General features: G+C 41.8%; 1 protein-coding gene across 1 annotated transcript; it reads left to right on the forward strand.

The window, feature by feature from the left end:
- Nucleotides 1–14,173: 14,173 nt before the first annotated feature.
- ATP5F1E (ATP synthase F1 subunit epsilon) lies at nucleotides 14,174–16,498 on the forward strand. The gene is made up of 3 exons (XM_077832353.1): nucleotides 14,174–14,329; nucleotides 14,925–15,051; nucleotides 16,336–16,498. The coding sequence occupies exons 1-2, from the start codon at nucleotides 14,178–14,180 to the stop codon at nucleotides 15,046–15,048; spliced, it is 276 nt and encodes a 91-aa protein (XP_077688479.1). The 5' UTR covers nucleotides 14,174–14,177; the 3' UTR covers nucleotides 15,049–15,051; nucleotides 16,336–16,498.

The following is a 16,498-nucleotide window of genomic DNA, read 5'->3' on the forward strand; positions in this document are numbered from 1 at the left end:
TACTTACCTGCTGAGGCCCAAGTTCTGTTCTTAAAGATGAAGTTGCATGTTACATGCCAATAACTGAGGGAAGAACTTAGCCCTAGATGCTTACTCCTTTTTTTCACCATCACAATAAAAAGGAAAACAACCTCTATTGAGAAGGGTACTATAACCACATGTGCATTTTAACATGTAATTTTGTAGACCATTAAAGCTTCATAGAAAAGTAGAAACGTATTTTGAAATCAGAAGAAAAACTGTCTTGACGTTATTAGAGGAACTTTATAGAAGTGAGACTGAGTTACTTCCTCGTACGTTTACAAGAGTTGTTACATTGCTAAACATGTTTAAAATGTTGCCTAATCATGCTTCAAAAATACTCATTAAGCGTGGTATCAGACTATTTGGGTGTCCTTTAATTTAAACACAGTATTTTGCATTTAATTTTCTATGTAATACTCTGTGTGCCTCCTTTATATCGTATTGAAATAATTGTCTGCTTACAAACAAGGCTTTTAAATGAAAGACAGGAATCAGAATTTAGAGGAGGGTTTGGTAATCTTGTTTCTTGGTACTGGCCACAGATTCTTGGTGCTGTGTCATTCTTAAATTCCCACAGCTTATCACAAAGGGTCAGATTTTTGCCAACTGTACTGAAGTCAAATACCATATTACTCTGCAGATAATTCCATTGGAATCAGTGAGGACTTCTCATAAAATAAGGGCTTGTCTACGCTGATTTGTCTACATGGCTTGTGTAGCTGCAGCACATAATTTAGAGAGCTCTCCCAGCGCTCTAAAAAAACCACCTCCATGGGTGTAGCTACCAGCGCTGGTGTACTGTCTATACTGTCACGTTACAGTGCTGAAAGTTGCAGCGCTTGGGGGGGGTGTTTTCACACCCCACACTGCCTATACTGTCACGTTACAGTGCTGAAAGTTGCCGCACTCAAGGGGGTGTGTTTTCACACCCCACACTGCCTATACTGTCACGTTACAGTGCTGAAAGTTGCAGCGCTCGGGGGGGGGTGTTTTCACACCCCACACTGCCTATACTGGCACTGTACAGTGCTGAAAGTTGCAGTGCTCAGGGGTGTGGTTTTTTCACATCCCAAGCGAGAAAAGTTGTAGCGCTTTAAAATGGCAGTATAGACAAGCCCTACGGCACCTTTCAATGTGGGGGGAAAGTGCAAAATGTAGCATTAAAGAAACTGCACTGATGATTTACTGGTCAGAAATCCTGACTTCTTGTGCCATAAGGGGTCCATTTGGCATTTCAGACTTATATGATTATATGTTTTGTTTCATTTTCAGAATATAAGATGTCACCTGTTTAGTATTTTCTGTTATATGCCATTTTTCTGTGATATTGAAGTTGCATATTGAATATTGTGTGTTAAACAAAACTAGATCTTTTCTTAGTTTAACAGTGATCAATATAGTGGGAACACAAACTTCAATAAGATTTTATATAGAGGAAAGACTGTGTATGTGTGTATATAATGCAACAAAAGAAAATTTACCTATTTAAAAATTTAATATTTTTTTCTACTTAAAACCTATGAAGTTTTAATTTGAGACTTTGTGAGTACATTTGTAAAAGCAACTCAGATCCATTAGGGTTTGTGGCCTTTTTTTACACATGGAGATTGTTCATAAAACTGAAATTATATTTCAGCTAAAGATTAGTAAATTTTGCTACTTGATAAAAATTTCTGTAGTCAATACTGTATCTTGTGATAAAAGTTGCAGTGCTCTAAAAAGTTTCTAATCACTAATTTAACTTGTAAAACCTAGCTTAGTTCTGTGCATTTTAAACCCGGCATGAATTTTCCTCATTTTGCTGCACTGTGGACCAACTGACTTGAACTGGCAATATTTAGTAGGCATTTGAAGGATTTTGATTTTTCATATTTATTCAGGCTTTTGTGCTCTTTCTGAGCAGGGTAGTTCTTTGTGTGTGAATATTTTATTTTAAATAAAGTTGTGGCTGAGTTTTGACTAGTGAGTAGGGCAGTCAGTTTGAAGGCTGTTGATTCTTTTCTTCACTGTTCTATAGTGGAGTGGGAGCACTGAATGCAGGGGAAGACACACTCTTTCTAATTTACTTATTAAATAATATATCCCCAAATTTGCAGAGCCACTAATAAGTTAAACATAAAGAGTTCCTATAACCTTTCTGTATTGCCTACTATGCTTTTCTGTAAGACCACCACACATTAACCTGCAGCCCAGTTCCAAGTCCGTTTGAGTCAGTGCATGTTCCTTTGCAATATCTGCTCACATTTCTTGGGGTTAACAGGGGGAACTGAGGCCATAGGGGCAGTGCAGCCCTTTCTGCTCTGAGCTTGTGACCTCCAACAAGAGCTACTTTCCAGAAATTCTGCAAAGCTCCATGGCACTGGGGGTAAAACATCCTGCATGTGTGACTATGGAGAGGCAACATTATGCATAACAGTTACCATAGTAACCTGGTTCTTTTTTATACCTGCTTTCTCGCTATCACTGTGGCATTAAACCCTTGGGTTATAGAAAGCTGGTTGGAACTCAGTTTCTTAGTTCTTACCAATCTAGGAACATGTTTTTAAAAAATGTTTTAACTAGTAGGCTGGCAAGACTTAGAAATAGGTTTAAGTGAAACCATTTTTAACTGCTTTGAAAGATTGGCTCATTCATGTGGTGGGGCCGTTCATGGGAGAGGGTGCAAGGAAGGATGTTGGTAGACTTTTCACCGTTTTCGGTGGTTTGTTTTGGATCTAATGGGCCCATTTCTCTCCTGTGATAAAGCTGTTTTTGTGCCGCGCCAACTGTGCAAAGCAGTCCTAAATAGTTTACCCAGCTAATGGATGATTTCCTTTGCTTAGGAGAAGCACTGGTTGGTGCGGAGTGGCTCCTGTACCACTTCCATCCAGCCCCCAATGTAGAGAGCAGCCAGGGTACCCTGTATCTAGCTGACCCACAGCTGTTTGAATAGCCTCTGGGGGATGTCAGCAGCTGTCTTAATTTACAGCAACCCTGAAGCTGGTGTATGCTGGATACTGCGACTGGCACAAAAGTGACTTAAAGCCACTAGGCTGACTAGGGTTTGCTGTGAGCATAGTGAGGAGGATCTGGTCCAGAGTTTAAAATTCCTAATTTGAACCAGGAAATCAGGTACCCTTTATAAAGAGCCATATTGTGCTATCTGTTTTTAAGTAGATCACCATTATTGATTTCAATAGGAGTTCTGCTTAAAAGTTGCTGCATTATGGACTCAGAGTAAATTTTTTAATGTAGGAGTTGCCAAATCCTAGGGATGTGGTGGTCAAATTTATCATCCTAGATAGATAGGCCCCAAATCACTTTTCTCCTACTGAAAACTATCTGCACTACAAGCCTACACTGTTACAAGGGAATAATAGTTCAATAACAATATTGTGTATATACAACAAGCAAAAATACACTGAGTCACTCAAAGCCTGCCAGACAATTGTACACCGGCTGTGTGAGTTTTATAGACCGGCCCTCAGAAAAGCAGCCAGAAAGGAATTAAGATAAGCCAGAGCCCATTCTGCTTGTTGGTAATGTTCCTCAGTGTTGTGTGCTCACTGTTCACTTTGCAAGTACATAACCGAGCCTAACATACTCTTATTGCCACTTTCTACTTGTCTTCTCAGTTATTTTGGATGCAGGACTGTCAGATTTTTCCTTTTCTGTTTCCATAGCATACCCTCCAGCACAGGGGTTCTCAAACTGGGGGTCGGGACCCATCGGGGTCACAAGGCTATTACATGGGGGGGTCACAAGCTGTCAGCCTCCACTCCAAACCCCGCTTTGCCTCCAACATTTATAATCGTGTTAAATATATAAAAACATGTTTTTAATTTAAAAGGGGGGGGGGTCGCACTCAGAGGCTTGCAATGTGAAGGGTGACCAGTAAAAAAGTTTGAGAACCACTGTGGACTGTACTGAGGATTCCTATTTAGAGAGACCCAATAGAATTCTAGTGGATTTTTTAATGTGAGTGAAGCCCACTAGTGCTGACATAGTTAATCTTAATTGAAATTTACATTTTAAAGTAAATTTGGGAATATGATACATTGTCCAGTTTAATCTCAGGTCCTACTGAGGGATATGCTGGCCGCCGTTTCCCGCAACCCCCATTGGCCTGGAATGGCAAACCATGGCCGGTGGGAGCTGTGATTGGCCGAACCTGCAGATGCTGCAGGTAAACAAACCGTCCCGGCCCGCCAGCAGATTTCCCTGACGGGTTGCGTGCCAAAGATTGCCGATCCCTTGTCTACACTGTAATAAAAGCCCACGGCAACAAGTCTCCGAGCCCAGGCTGACTTGAGCTCTACCTGCAGGCCTAAAAATAACAATGTAGACATTCAGGCTTGGTCTGGATTCTGAGACCACCTCCTGTTGTGGGGTTTCAAAGCCCCAGGTCCAGGCTGAGCCTGAATAACTACACTGCTATTTTTAGCCCCACGAGCCCGAGTCTGTTGACTGGGCTCTGCAACTTGGTGCCATGGATCTTTTATTGCAGTGTAGATGTACTCTTTCACATAAAACCTAATGCTTCTAACTGACTGTAAATTTGTGATACTCTCTCTGGTAGATGCAATATACCAATATGTGATGCTGCACAGAGAAAAGGCTGGCTTGGGAACACTTAGTAGCCCATCAGAGTTCTTCATTATTATGCTACCAACTAGAGATTATAAACTCAATCATATGAGTATAGTAAATAATTTTCCTGCAAACAATGGGCCAAATCTTGTTCTCACTGAAGTAAATTGGAGCAGGATTGAGCCCAGTGTGAACTTTAAAGAAATACCTAGAACTTTGTGGATTTCAAAGACAGAGCAAGAAACTTGTTTTGTTTTATGGCCCTGATCCTGCAAGCAGCTCCACTGGGGCAAGTCTCCGTCAATTTGGGTTCTATGAAGGTATAGACGTCTGCTTCCATGGAGAGGCTTACAGGATCAGGGCCTATGTTTGTAAAGTAACATGTAAACATATGGGGCTACATATACAGTTAATAATATTTGTATAATTCCATTGAAAAGGGGAGACATCTGATTAGCTGGCAGCCTCGGGATTTTTTGTCTTTTTTTGTCTTTATTTTTAAATTAAATATGAAGTACAATCTTTACATTATAGCCTTTTGTTGCTTTCCTATCAGCTGGAAGGTTTGCTTCAAGCCGAGCTGGTGCATGTTTGCTGCTTCTCCTGGTGCTGTGGTTTGAGCTGAAATTATTCTTTTAAACTAACCAAACAACATTTAGGAATCTAAAGGAAGTAGTGTTGAGTCATAGGGCAGTTGCACAATAAAATGTTCAGCTGGGATGTGAATTTTATTTGGGGCTAGACTAGAGTTTTGTGGGAAGTGAGGTGGGGAAATTTTAGCTTTGTGCAGTGGCTTCTTTTCTGTGTAGCAAGTTTATGAGCTTGTTGCTGCTGTTTGTGTCTTCATTGGATTGCATTTATAATCACTTGTCAAAGGTGTCTGGACTCTGGGATTGATGTTTTTATATTCACTGCATTGAAATTAAGATGAATAAGTAACCTGCTTCTGATTTAGAATTTTTAAAACCCTTTGCTGCTTTTGAAGCAGGAAATGTCCCAAATCACTAAGAGAGAGCAAAATATAGAAGCAGTAGCATGGCTTGAGGTGAAGAGCCCAGTTTACAGCAACTTGAAGAGTATCGGGTCCTAAAGCCATTTACATTCTGGAGCACCAAAAGAGGCTAGCTTGATTACCACCATATTTGAAAACAAGCACTGTTCTGCTTAACTCAGAGCTGTGTTACAAGTATGCTTGGGCATAACCATGTTTGCAGACAGTTTTAAACTTACTTACAAGTAGTAGTAGCAGCATGGTCTAATATATAGGATGTGGGATTGGGAGTTAAGGGACCTGGGTTATAATTCTGACTCTGCCACTGTCTGATTTTAGACAAGCAACTTTATTTCTCAATTTCCTCATCTGTAAAATGGGTAAAATTTTCAAAAGTGTCTAAGTGGCTTAGAAGCCTAAGTCTCATTGACTTTCACTGGAACTTAGGGCTTGTCTACATGGTGCCTTAGTCTGCACTAGAGGTGTGTGAATTTTAGCATGTTGCACACTAACTGGCCCAGGTGGACCCTGCTGGCATGAACTAAAAAGTTCCCTTGTGCATATTAATGTAGTCCGGTTTCAAACAGTATTACATTAATATGCATTAGCGAATTTTTAATGCACACCATTGGGATCCACATGGGCCAGTTAGTGCACATAGAATTTACACCCCTCTAGAGTGGACTAATGCACTGTGTAGCAAACACTTAGTCTGCTAGGGGCATTGTGGGTCAGGATTCACAAAGGTATTTAGTGATTTCAAGGGCAGTTAGGTGCCTAAGTACCTTTGTGAATCCCACACCTGAGTGTCTTAGCTGCTTTTGACAAGGCTTTTAAGTCACTTAGGTGCTTTAGAAAATTGTACCCAGTGTTATTTACTATCTTCTGTAAAACGCTTTGACATTTACCAAAAAACCCCTAAATTATGTTACAACTGACAGGGCATAAGACCATTAAATATATTTTAAATTAAAAGAACAAGAAAAAGTCATTAAATATATCATTTGCAATAGTTATTTGTAACTAGTAAATGTGGAGTGAATCCTGACCCCACAATGCCCCTATTATTCCAGACCTATGTCTCTCTAGAGAATAGTCAGGTAAGACTGCCAAATTGTGTCTAATTTGTGGAGAGGACAACTGAAAATTAGAATTTCACTGTCAAGGTCATTTTTACTTACATTCTAAACCCGGAGTTGAATCCAAATGTCCAAACGTTAAAAAACACCAAATGGGTTCATCCATATCACCAGCTCATCTCCAAAATCTAGCTCTGTAATAGAAAACAATACAGAACTGCAACCTTACATTAAAATTGTAGATAATTTCAGAGTACAGTATTATGTACTAGTGCTCCATGATGAGTGCTTCATCAAGGCAGTTAGGGATTTATCAGAAGATTACCTGTATTTTAATCAGCATGACATGATTTCCAGTAGCTGTTGAACAGATTAGGGTCATCTGCAGCAAGCACAGCAGAGCTTGAACAGTCCGAGCCCAATATGGCTCACACTAGGGAAGAAAGGAGACAAATCCACAACTAGAGAAGGTATGAAGTATTATTAAAGCTCAGTGTATGTTCTGTGCAGTAATGATTATGCTTCCATGTTCCTCCAATGTGTGTCGTTTCACAGGAAAAGCAGAGTAGCTCTGCCACTCTAAACAAATGCAGAAGAAACGCAGTGAAGGGACACTGAAATCTGTAATGTGTTGGAAATCGTGTCAATATTGGCTTTTCATTGTATTGTGATTAGCTTAGTTATAATGATTTGCTTTTTATTGTAATGTGCATCTGTGAAACTTTTGAATCTGAAGAGAGACAGTTACAGAATGGCAGATCCTTATGCATTAGATGGGAAAGGATTTCTCAGAGGTGGTTCATAATTTTTGTTGTTTCATCAAGTGTGCAAGGGAAGAAGGAGAGTGAGCATATTTATATGATCATCATAACCATTACTGAAACCTGTGTGGCAAGAGATTTTCATGTATTTTGCCATCCTGATCCATATATTTTGTACACTTGTTAAGATGACAATTATATTGGATGACCTCTAAAATCACCGGTTTATTAAAAATAAATGTAAAGTTTATTTGATAATTCAGTCTTGTTTAGGACTTGTATTGTTGCATATGTGAATTTTATTTTGTAGAATGAAATATTTTTCATCTGGTGCCAAATTCCTATGGTCATCAGTCTGTACATGTTACGACCAAACTCCTGTTGACTTCAGTTGGTGTCTAGTAGACACTTCTCTTCACTGAGAAGCAACCTTAGTGGGAGTGATGACATTAAATCAATTATGCGTGTGTCTGCACCTCAGTCAGATGATGATACAGACAAAGTTAAGCTGTGTTCCTAACCACCTGAGAAATTGCAGCCTTGCATCATGAATGCATGCCTTACTGGTCCTGGCCCATTATACTGTGTTTGAACACAACTGTGAGTGAATATATGTTTGTAATGATTTTTTTAAAATACATCTGTGCCATGTGTCCCATCATGACAACTGGTATCAGTAAGATTGGAACTGCTGACTGTCTTGCTATGCAATCGAGGGGCCAGGAGCAGCTGTAGAATTCTCACCTTGTGATCTATCCCAAAGTATATTAAAGGCACCATTGTGAACTAGAATTTGAAGTTTTCAGTTCCCTTTTTAGTTATATATTGCTTATGTTCTGTGGCTTTGCTGACCATTTGCCAAGCTTTATTCTCACTCTGGGATTAAAATGGGTGTATTATCTTTTTATCATAATTGATCTCTTCAGTATAGTTTATTAAGGCAGCCAGAGTGCCCACAAATTAAAGATCATCTTTATTTTATTAAGAATTACACCCAAAATAAAAAATGACAAGGGATTAGATGGGACCACTATATAAAATAAATAAAAGAGCATATTAGAAGCTGCCAGACCTTTTCAGTAGGTTTCTTAATTAGTTGTGAAGGCAATTTGGAATGACATTGGCCCCCCAAAATAAACCAACGCTTATTGCTGAGAGAATTACTGTTTTCTTTTCCATCTCTATTAATGTCCTCAAGGAGGTGCACTTTGCTGAATTATGCCACCTCTCTCAGCATTGATTCAGATGAAAAAGAAATGATCCATTATATCTTTATAATGATAGGCCAAGTAGGACTCTCACTTGCCATTTACAACTACATAGGTTTTTAATGGCTTACAGTTTAAACAAATATCAGTCTGCAATGGCATTTATTCCACTCTAATTATTATGGCACCAAATACCCTCTGGTATCTGGAGACCAGAAGTTGAAAAGAAAGTTTAGTAATTTTCATTCTCTTATTTAATTATTATTTTATTTTAAATCATCAGACAAGGTGATGAGCCTGTGTATGTAACAGGAGGGTATTCGGAGGGTCCTGTGCTAAGATTTTGCATAGATTATGGTCTAGAGACATAGATACACTTAAAAAGACAGATACATACTGATGCACAAATGCTTCTATGCATTTACTTGTCTGGGATTCTGGCAAATGCTAGTGTTCTAAGGGATAGTGCTGTGAGCTTGTAATTTTAGAATTTAGTTGATTAAAATCCCAGAGTGAAATCTGTGTTTAGTTACTTTCAGTAGTAATATTAATTGGTTTTCATGTTCTCATTGTTTTATATTTTCTTAGCATTTTCATTGTTGGAGAGTTTTAGCTGAATCTGCCTATGATTGTATAAGACACCAATCATTTTGTGGATTTACTTGGCTTTTCAGTCTCTTCAGCATCTCTGGAACTCCCTGGTCTCACCTTTTTGGCCTCCCTGGACCCCTCCATTTTTGAGTCTTCAGCCTCCTTAGAACTCTCCAAACTCATCTTTTCAGATTCGTTGGACCTCTCCAGTCTCAGCTCCTCAGATTCTTTGGACCTTTCGAGCAACACTTCTTCATCCTCCCTGGACCTCTCTGATCTCGCCTCTTCATCTTCTCTGGACCTCTCTAGTTGCAGCTCTTTGGCCTCTCTGGATGTCTCCAGCATTACCACTTCAATTTCCTTGGAGCTCTCCAGTCTCACGTCTTCAGATTCCTTGCAGCTCTCCAGTCTCACCTCTTCAATCTCGTTGGACCTTTCCAGTCTCACCTTTTCAGGGTCTCTGGACCTTTCTAATCCCAGCTCTTCGGTATCCTTGGACCTCTCCGGTTCCACTTCTTCTGCCTCCTTGGACCTCTCCAGTTTCTCATCTTCACCCTCCCTAGACTTCTCCAGTCACACCTCTTCAGCTTCCTTGGACCTTCCTTATGCAGTCTCTTCACCCTTTCTGGATGTATCTGATCTCACCTCTTCAACCTCTTCACCCTCACTAGACCTCACTAATTTTAACACTTTAACATCTCAGGGTTCCTCTGATTTATCCTTATCAACCTCTCTGGATGTTTCTAATCTCGTCTCTTCACCCTTTCTGGACCTCTCTGACCTCACCTTTCAGGATGCCTCTTCTCTCACCTCTTCAGTTTCTCTGGATCTTTCCAATCTCACCTCTTTAGAATCTCAGGACCTCTCTGTTAGAGCTCTCTAAATGAGTTCCTTTTTGGGAGAGTTCTGGGTTTGGGGAGAGTTCTATAAATTGTACTCAACCCTGTGTATGAAAACAGTTTGTACAGATCTGTAGTGGTGCCTTGTTTATGGCTGCAGAAAAGTTATTCATCTATATTATAGAGTTTTTGTAAAGCTCTGCTTTTATGTTCATACACTAAGCCTCATTCTGTCTCAGCCTGCTACCTCTCTCAGAGCCCTGCCTCTTTTTAGAGACTCATATTGATTTTTCATCTTCCTACCAAAGATCAACGGATGACAAAAGGGCTAAATGATCAAATAATTGTACTCAGTTTGCATGTCTGCAAAACTTGAGCGAAGTGTGCGCAATTCAAGGTAGGTACTTTGTCACACTGATCTATGGTGAGAGGAAAGACATGGACAAAAGTGGAAGGCAGGATGAAAAAAAGAAAGACCAAAGAGGAAGAGAGAGAGACAGAGCTAGAAAGACAGGCACGAGATGGAGTTGGGAAGACAGAGAAAAGTAGAGTAACATTTAGTGGGATAAATTTACCCAGGACTTCTAATATCCTAATAAATTATCTTGGTGGTTTGGGCAACACATGAGGCATCAAATGACCTTGCTTGGAGCTATGGTATTTATCAAATGAAATCACCAGGTGTAACACGTCAAAGCAACCCTAGTTTAAAAATAACCCTTCCGTGTCTCCCACCAATACTAAAATAACTTGGATTTAACAAATAGAACAGTTAGCTGTGCATCACCTAATTTGTTGGCACAGTGGAGATGAGCATATTCCAATGCTGCTTTCTGTCCTGCTTTTTTTTTGTTTTCGTCACTGATGCTACCTGTGCTTTCAGACTGTTGATTCAGTTTGTTGGGTTTGATATTGACTGACTGACACTCTCTCTCTGGCTGTTGTGCCCAAAGTGCTGTGTGTGCAGTAGAAATAATTTGTATTTCTGTAGTAATAGGTTACTTTTCACATGCTGGAAAACTATTCCAACATGCCATGTATGCTTCATAAGTAAGAGAGCAAAAATGACTTGTAGAAAACCAACCAAGAAAATAAACACATCAAAGAAGATCATCTGCTTTTATAATAATTTTTGTGAAATTATTATAGGAGAAATTGTGAGATGTTTTTATTTTATAAAAGCTTTTAAAAATTAAGTTTGACTTCAACTGCTGCAATGATGTCAAGCTGTTGAGTAGCCTCTTAAAAATCAGCAAATTAGTGGCTTAGGTGAAATGAGCTGGTCAAGTTCAGTTCTGTATAGATAAGTGTCCACCTTAAAACACACACAATAATCACCAGTAGCACTAATTGGAACCCTTGCTAGCAATCGCTATGGAAAGGTCAAGTAGGGAATGTGAACTCCTCCTTCCAGACTTATAGGGTTTTCAGGCACACTGGTGTGGCAAAATGGACACGTTTTCACTTTTACCGCCTTTGCTGTACATGCTGTGTAACTGTGTGTATCTGTGCATGAATAGATGTCTCCAGGACTGAGTCTCACATCTTTCATCAGTGCTATCCACCAAGCTCAGGTTTGGATTCTGGGGAAGCTATGTTGTCATTCTTATCATGTATGAATTTTTTATTATCATGGTTTTTAGACCAAGTGGAAGCTCTAGTGCATTGGGAAATGACCTGTTCTTTGCCATGTAGAGACTTCTGTGTGTGAGACAGACACACTAATAAGCTGATATGTTTATTGGATTTGCCAAGTGCAGTGCCCTGCTTCTCTCTGATGGAATGAAATAGGCTTTGCTTCCATGATGAACCATTCAAATACTGCTTTTCTGGCAACAGCTCTGAAAGGATGATAGAGAGGCTGGTTTTCAGATCATGTCCAGTTTAAATCCATCTCCATAGCACCGTCTCTGCCCCTTCCCAGAACCCCTGCACCGGGAGCAGACCAACATGCATATGTCATCTCAGAAGGCAACCAGCACTAAATCTGCTTGAGGCTTCACTTCATAGTGGAGCCACTTCACACTTGAGAAGTTTCCTTTAAAGGCATTACAAGGAGCAGTCTCTACTGAGGAAATTTTTGCAGTGTAGCTTTTATGGAGACAGACTGCAGCGTAGCCCAGAAGAGCCATGGAAGAATAGTGAATCTGCATGAATGGCACAGGTCTTCAGGGATTCCCTAACACCTATGTTGATCCAAAGCCCATTGATTTACATGAGCTTTGGCTCAGGCTCCATAAGGGAAGCTCAGAGATTCATCCTCAAATTTCTGACCTTCAATTTGCAGGAGGGCGTGCTTGCATCCATCTTTTTTTAAATTGTTGTTATATATGTAAAGTAACCCACTGTTTTCAGGCCACTGTAGAAAATGATTAAATTAGGGTTTCAGGTTAGTGGTATATATTTTCCCTCCTTTCCATGTCTATGTTTAGGCAAATGATGGGTATAGTTTTCAGGAGTATACAAATATTAAAAAGACAGCTTTCTTTTGTTATATATAAAGGAGGACCCTTTTAAAGCCTCACTTTCCCAAGGATGAGGTCTCAGTGAGTGTGGGAGAATTTTAGGGTCTGCGGACACCTTTGCTAACAATTTTCAGCTCTTCAGATATGATTATCTGGGCGTGGGTTATGTGTATTTTATAAAAGCATATCTCAGATGTTTGCTTCAGCTATATTTTAGTCAGTTGTAATCTAAAACCCTACTGAAAAGTGTTATATAAATGTAAGATGCCATTATGTGATGATGAATAAGACCATCCACTGTTCTCCAGCCTTGTAGAAAATAATTATGGTTTCCTTTCTGTTTTATTTTGTCCTAACTTTTGGTGATTTTCAAGCAAGTTATTGGCAGTGGTTTTAGAAATGAAAAACCAAGGCCCTGATCCTGAAACTGGTTCCCTTTAGACAGACCTCTGAACTCATGTAGCCCCCCGTTAGTGTTTGAAACATTATGCAGGTCAGCAAAAAGAAAAGGAATACTTGTGGCACCTTAGAGACTAACATAGTTATCTGAGCATAAGCTTTTGTGAGCTACAGCTTATGCTCAAAGAAATGTTAGTCTCTAAGGTGCCACAAGTACTCCTTTTCTTTTGGCAGATACAGACTAACAGGGCTGCTACTCTGAAACCTATGCAGGTCAGAGGTCTGCCAGCCCAGAGACAGTTGTCAGGATTGGGACTGTGGTGTCTAGGGTTAACAATACCCACAGATTGTTGAACATTAGAAAACATTTTCATAAAAATATATTCTTCAGTGAACACAGTCAACTTGAAATCTAGTCAATTTCAAGAGAGTTCTGGATACCACACCTACCCTTACATCCCCTTCCCCAATTTTAGTGTGGTTTTTTCCCCTCTCTCTCTGGTTGCTGTGTTAAAGACCCACACAAAGCAACAGGGGCAAAAGGCCCTGATCCTGTAAACTGTTCCCTGCAGGTGGGCCTCCTTTGGCTTTATGAAACCCTGAATCGGGTCCTAATTAGCCATTGATCAGGGAAGAGTGGAACTGAGTGCCCCCAAGGCATTCTTGAATGCACCAAGAAACAGAAAGGGAAGGATGTTTTCCCCTAATCTCGTTCAGTGACCGAGATCTTGGGTGTCACCTGGGGCAGCAGTAGGTGAGGCAGACTTCAGACAGAAGTGTGGGGTTTTAGGTTAACGACGCCCATGCAGGGGTTATCGTGTTCGCACAACCTTGCCAGGGCTGTGGAGGCGGCGCTCCGCCCTGGACTGAGCGGGGCTTGGGGCAGGCCCCCTCGGGGCTGCTTTAGCAGCCCTGCGCTGACTGGCTCAGCCTCGGTGAGATTTCGCCTGCAGGGGCTCGGGGCGCGACATGGACCCGTGGTGGCTGGGCAGTGCCACAGGTGCTATGCCGGGGATTTCTTGCCGCCGCAGCCGGACACCCAGGCCCGTCAGGGGCCGCTGGTTGCCACGAGCGCCCACCTGCCTCCTGCCCGCACCGCTTTGCGGCCAAACCCGGCAGCAAACGGGGCGGTGCCAGGTCACTCCGCACTCTGATTGGCGGCACAGGGGAATCGTGTTGTGATTGGTGGGAAGAGCTAGTTGGCCGCGATTGGCCGAGTTCCTTGAGGTGATGTAAACTTTGATTGGTGAAATGGGACGGCTTCTGATTGGTTACCGGCGAGTTTCTCAGCCTTTCCTGTTCCGGTGCGCGCTGACCTTGGTGCTTGGGGGGTCTCGGCTGCTTGCGCCCTCAGGCCCCGGAACCGCAGCCATGGTGGCGTACTGGAGACAGGCCGGGCTCAGGTACCGGCTGCTCGCGGCCAGCCCGCGCCTGCCTTATATCCCCGTCTCCTGCGGCTGTGGGGGGAGCGCTGAAGCCTGGCTCGGAGGCGCCTCAGTGTCCCCGAGTGGAGGGGTGCCCCGTGGCCGCCTGGGGTCCAGGCGCGGCGGGGAGGAGGCCCCTGGAGAGCCGAGGTTGGGAGCCCCGCCTGGCCGCTGCCGAGCTAGGGAGCGATCCCGAGTGTTGCTCTGGAACAAATTCTGTAGTGAGGGAGCTGAAAGCCATTGAAGGAAACCGCAAACCCTGTATGCGATGGAACAGTTTCGAGCTAGGAGGTGCTGCCACACCCCTAGCTTCAGCCCCCTTGGCCTCGTGGGGCCAACGGCGAGAGCCTGTCGTCCCCCCCGTGCGATCGCATCCACTGACTGGCGAGGTTCTGGCTCCTCACCAGGCAGAGGAGGGGGCCTCGCCAGGAAGGGCCCGCAACAGAGGGAACTGCCTAAAAACATGGCAGTACAGTTGTTGGCACCACCTTCGGCTGCTGTTAGAGTCCCTGGAGCTGATTATGTTAATTGTTGGGCCCCACCTGATTTTCATCCTTTTGTTTCCTCTTTTCAGCTACATCCGCTATTCCCAGATCTGTGCCAAGGCTGTCAGAGCAGCAATGAAACCACAATACAAAGCTGAGGCAGAAAAAGCTGCTGTGGCCACTATAAAAATAGTGAAACCTAAAAAGGAGTAAGATGTAAGTAAATAGTATGGGAAGGGTTTTTTGGATCCCTCATTATAGGTTCCTAACTTCTTCTCAAGGTGAGTGATACTGAGGAATCCTCTCATATTACCTTTCAGGTTAACAACAATCTAAAACCTGCAAGTAGCTTGTACGCTGTGCAGAAAGTGTAGCCCAGATCTTAGTGCATAAGACTGGTTGCATAGGCTGTTGAGCAGCATATTGGAGCTGTGTGCAGATTTCTTGGACTACCAGTTGGTTCAGGGATAGGAGGAAACTATTTAATCTCAGCTCAGTAAAATGAGATCCTCTCAGCCCTCAAACAAGAGTTTAGGTTGTGGGGACTTTGAGCTCTATTTGTGTCTGGTTGGGTCAAACTGTTACAGGTGGCTTAAAAGGTTTTAGCTTAAATAGCTGTTTTCTGGGGGGGGGGTTCCCCTCTTGTGTGGTGTTTTTTTTTTTTGTTTTTTTTTTTAAAGTTTCTCCCCTTCATTTGAACAAGACCAAGCAATTGATTTGGAATCTAAACTCTGCCCCGCCCAACCTAGCACACAGAGCCAAAGTTCATTCCTAAATAACTCTTCCCCAGATGGTTAACAGGCAACTTAATCTCCACTACATTGTTTTTCTGTTGAGCAAATGTTTTATGCTTGTGAAAGGTGGATACTACTTGTCCCTTCACTTGTAAGGGTATGTACACTGCAAGCAATTAAAGATGCGTTTTTCCAGCTATCTATGGACTGGAATGACTATTGATGAGAAATCTAGTGTGTGTGTGTGTCTGATTTAGCCTGGCTAGTCAAAACCGGCCAAAGAATACATGAAGTCATGTGACTAGAACTGCAGTCTGAGATATCTATCTTTCTCAGTAAAGGTGCCATGTTTCCCTTCAGCATCATGGGCAAAACTTCCATTGTATTTATGTTGATAGTAACCATGTCTGCATAGTGTCACTATTCAAGAAGTTGGAGCAATGTTATCTAAAAATTTGCAGATAAATACAAACAACTGAACTAGGATCATCCGTTAAAAAGGTTGACAAAGTAAATAACTTCAGTCTTAGTGTTTTGTTGTCCTCTGAACACAAAGGGCTAGATTTACAAATTGGGCACTTACTTGGGAGGTGGGAGTTCCTAGTTTGAATCCCCAAATTGGAGCAGGGATTTGAACAGTTGAGTGCCCTAACCACTCAGTGTCGTATTCATGGGTGGGTCTCTTTATGTTGACGCTGTTCCATGTTGAATAAATCATTGTTCATTGAGCTAGTGAGACTTATTATGTTCTTTAAATCTCTCATAGGATTGGCCCTGTGATGAACTGTATGGACAAACTATCAAGTGAAGACAAGGTTATGGGTCTGCAGATGTGCAATGTAGTCTCTCCATGTTAGCTATAAAATCTGTCTGCATGTGTAAATCAACATGCTAATAAACTGAACTTTTAGTTCACCATGACCATAGAA

The sequence above is a fragment of the Eretmochelys imbricata genome, chromosome 13 (genome assembly GCF_965152235.1).
Source record: "Eretmochelys imbricata isolate rEreImb1 chromosome 13, rEreImb1.hap1, whole genome shotgun sequence".
NCBI lineage: Eukaryota > Metazoa > Chordata > Testudines > Cheloniidae > Eretmochelys > Eretmochelys imbricata.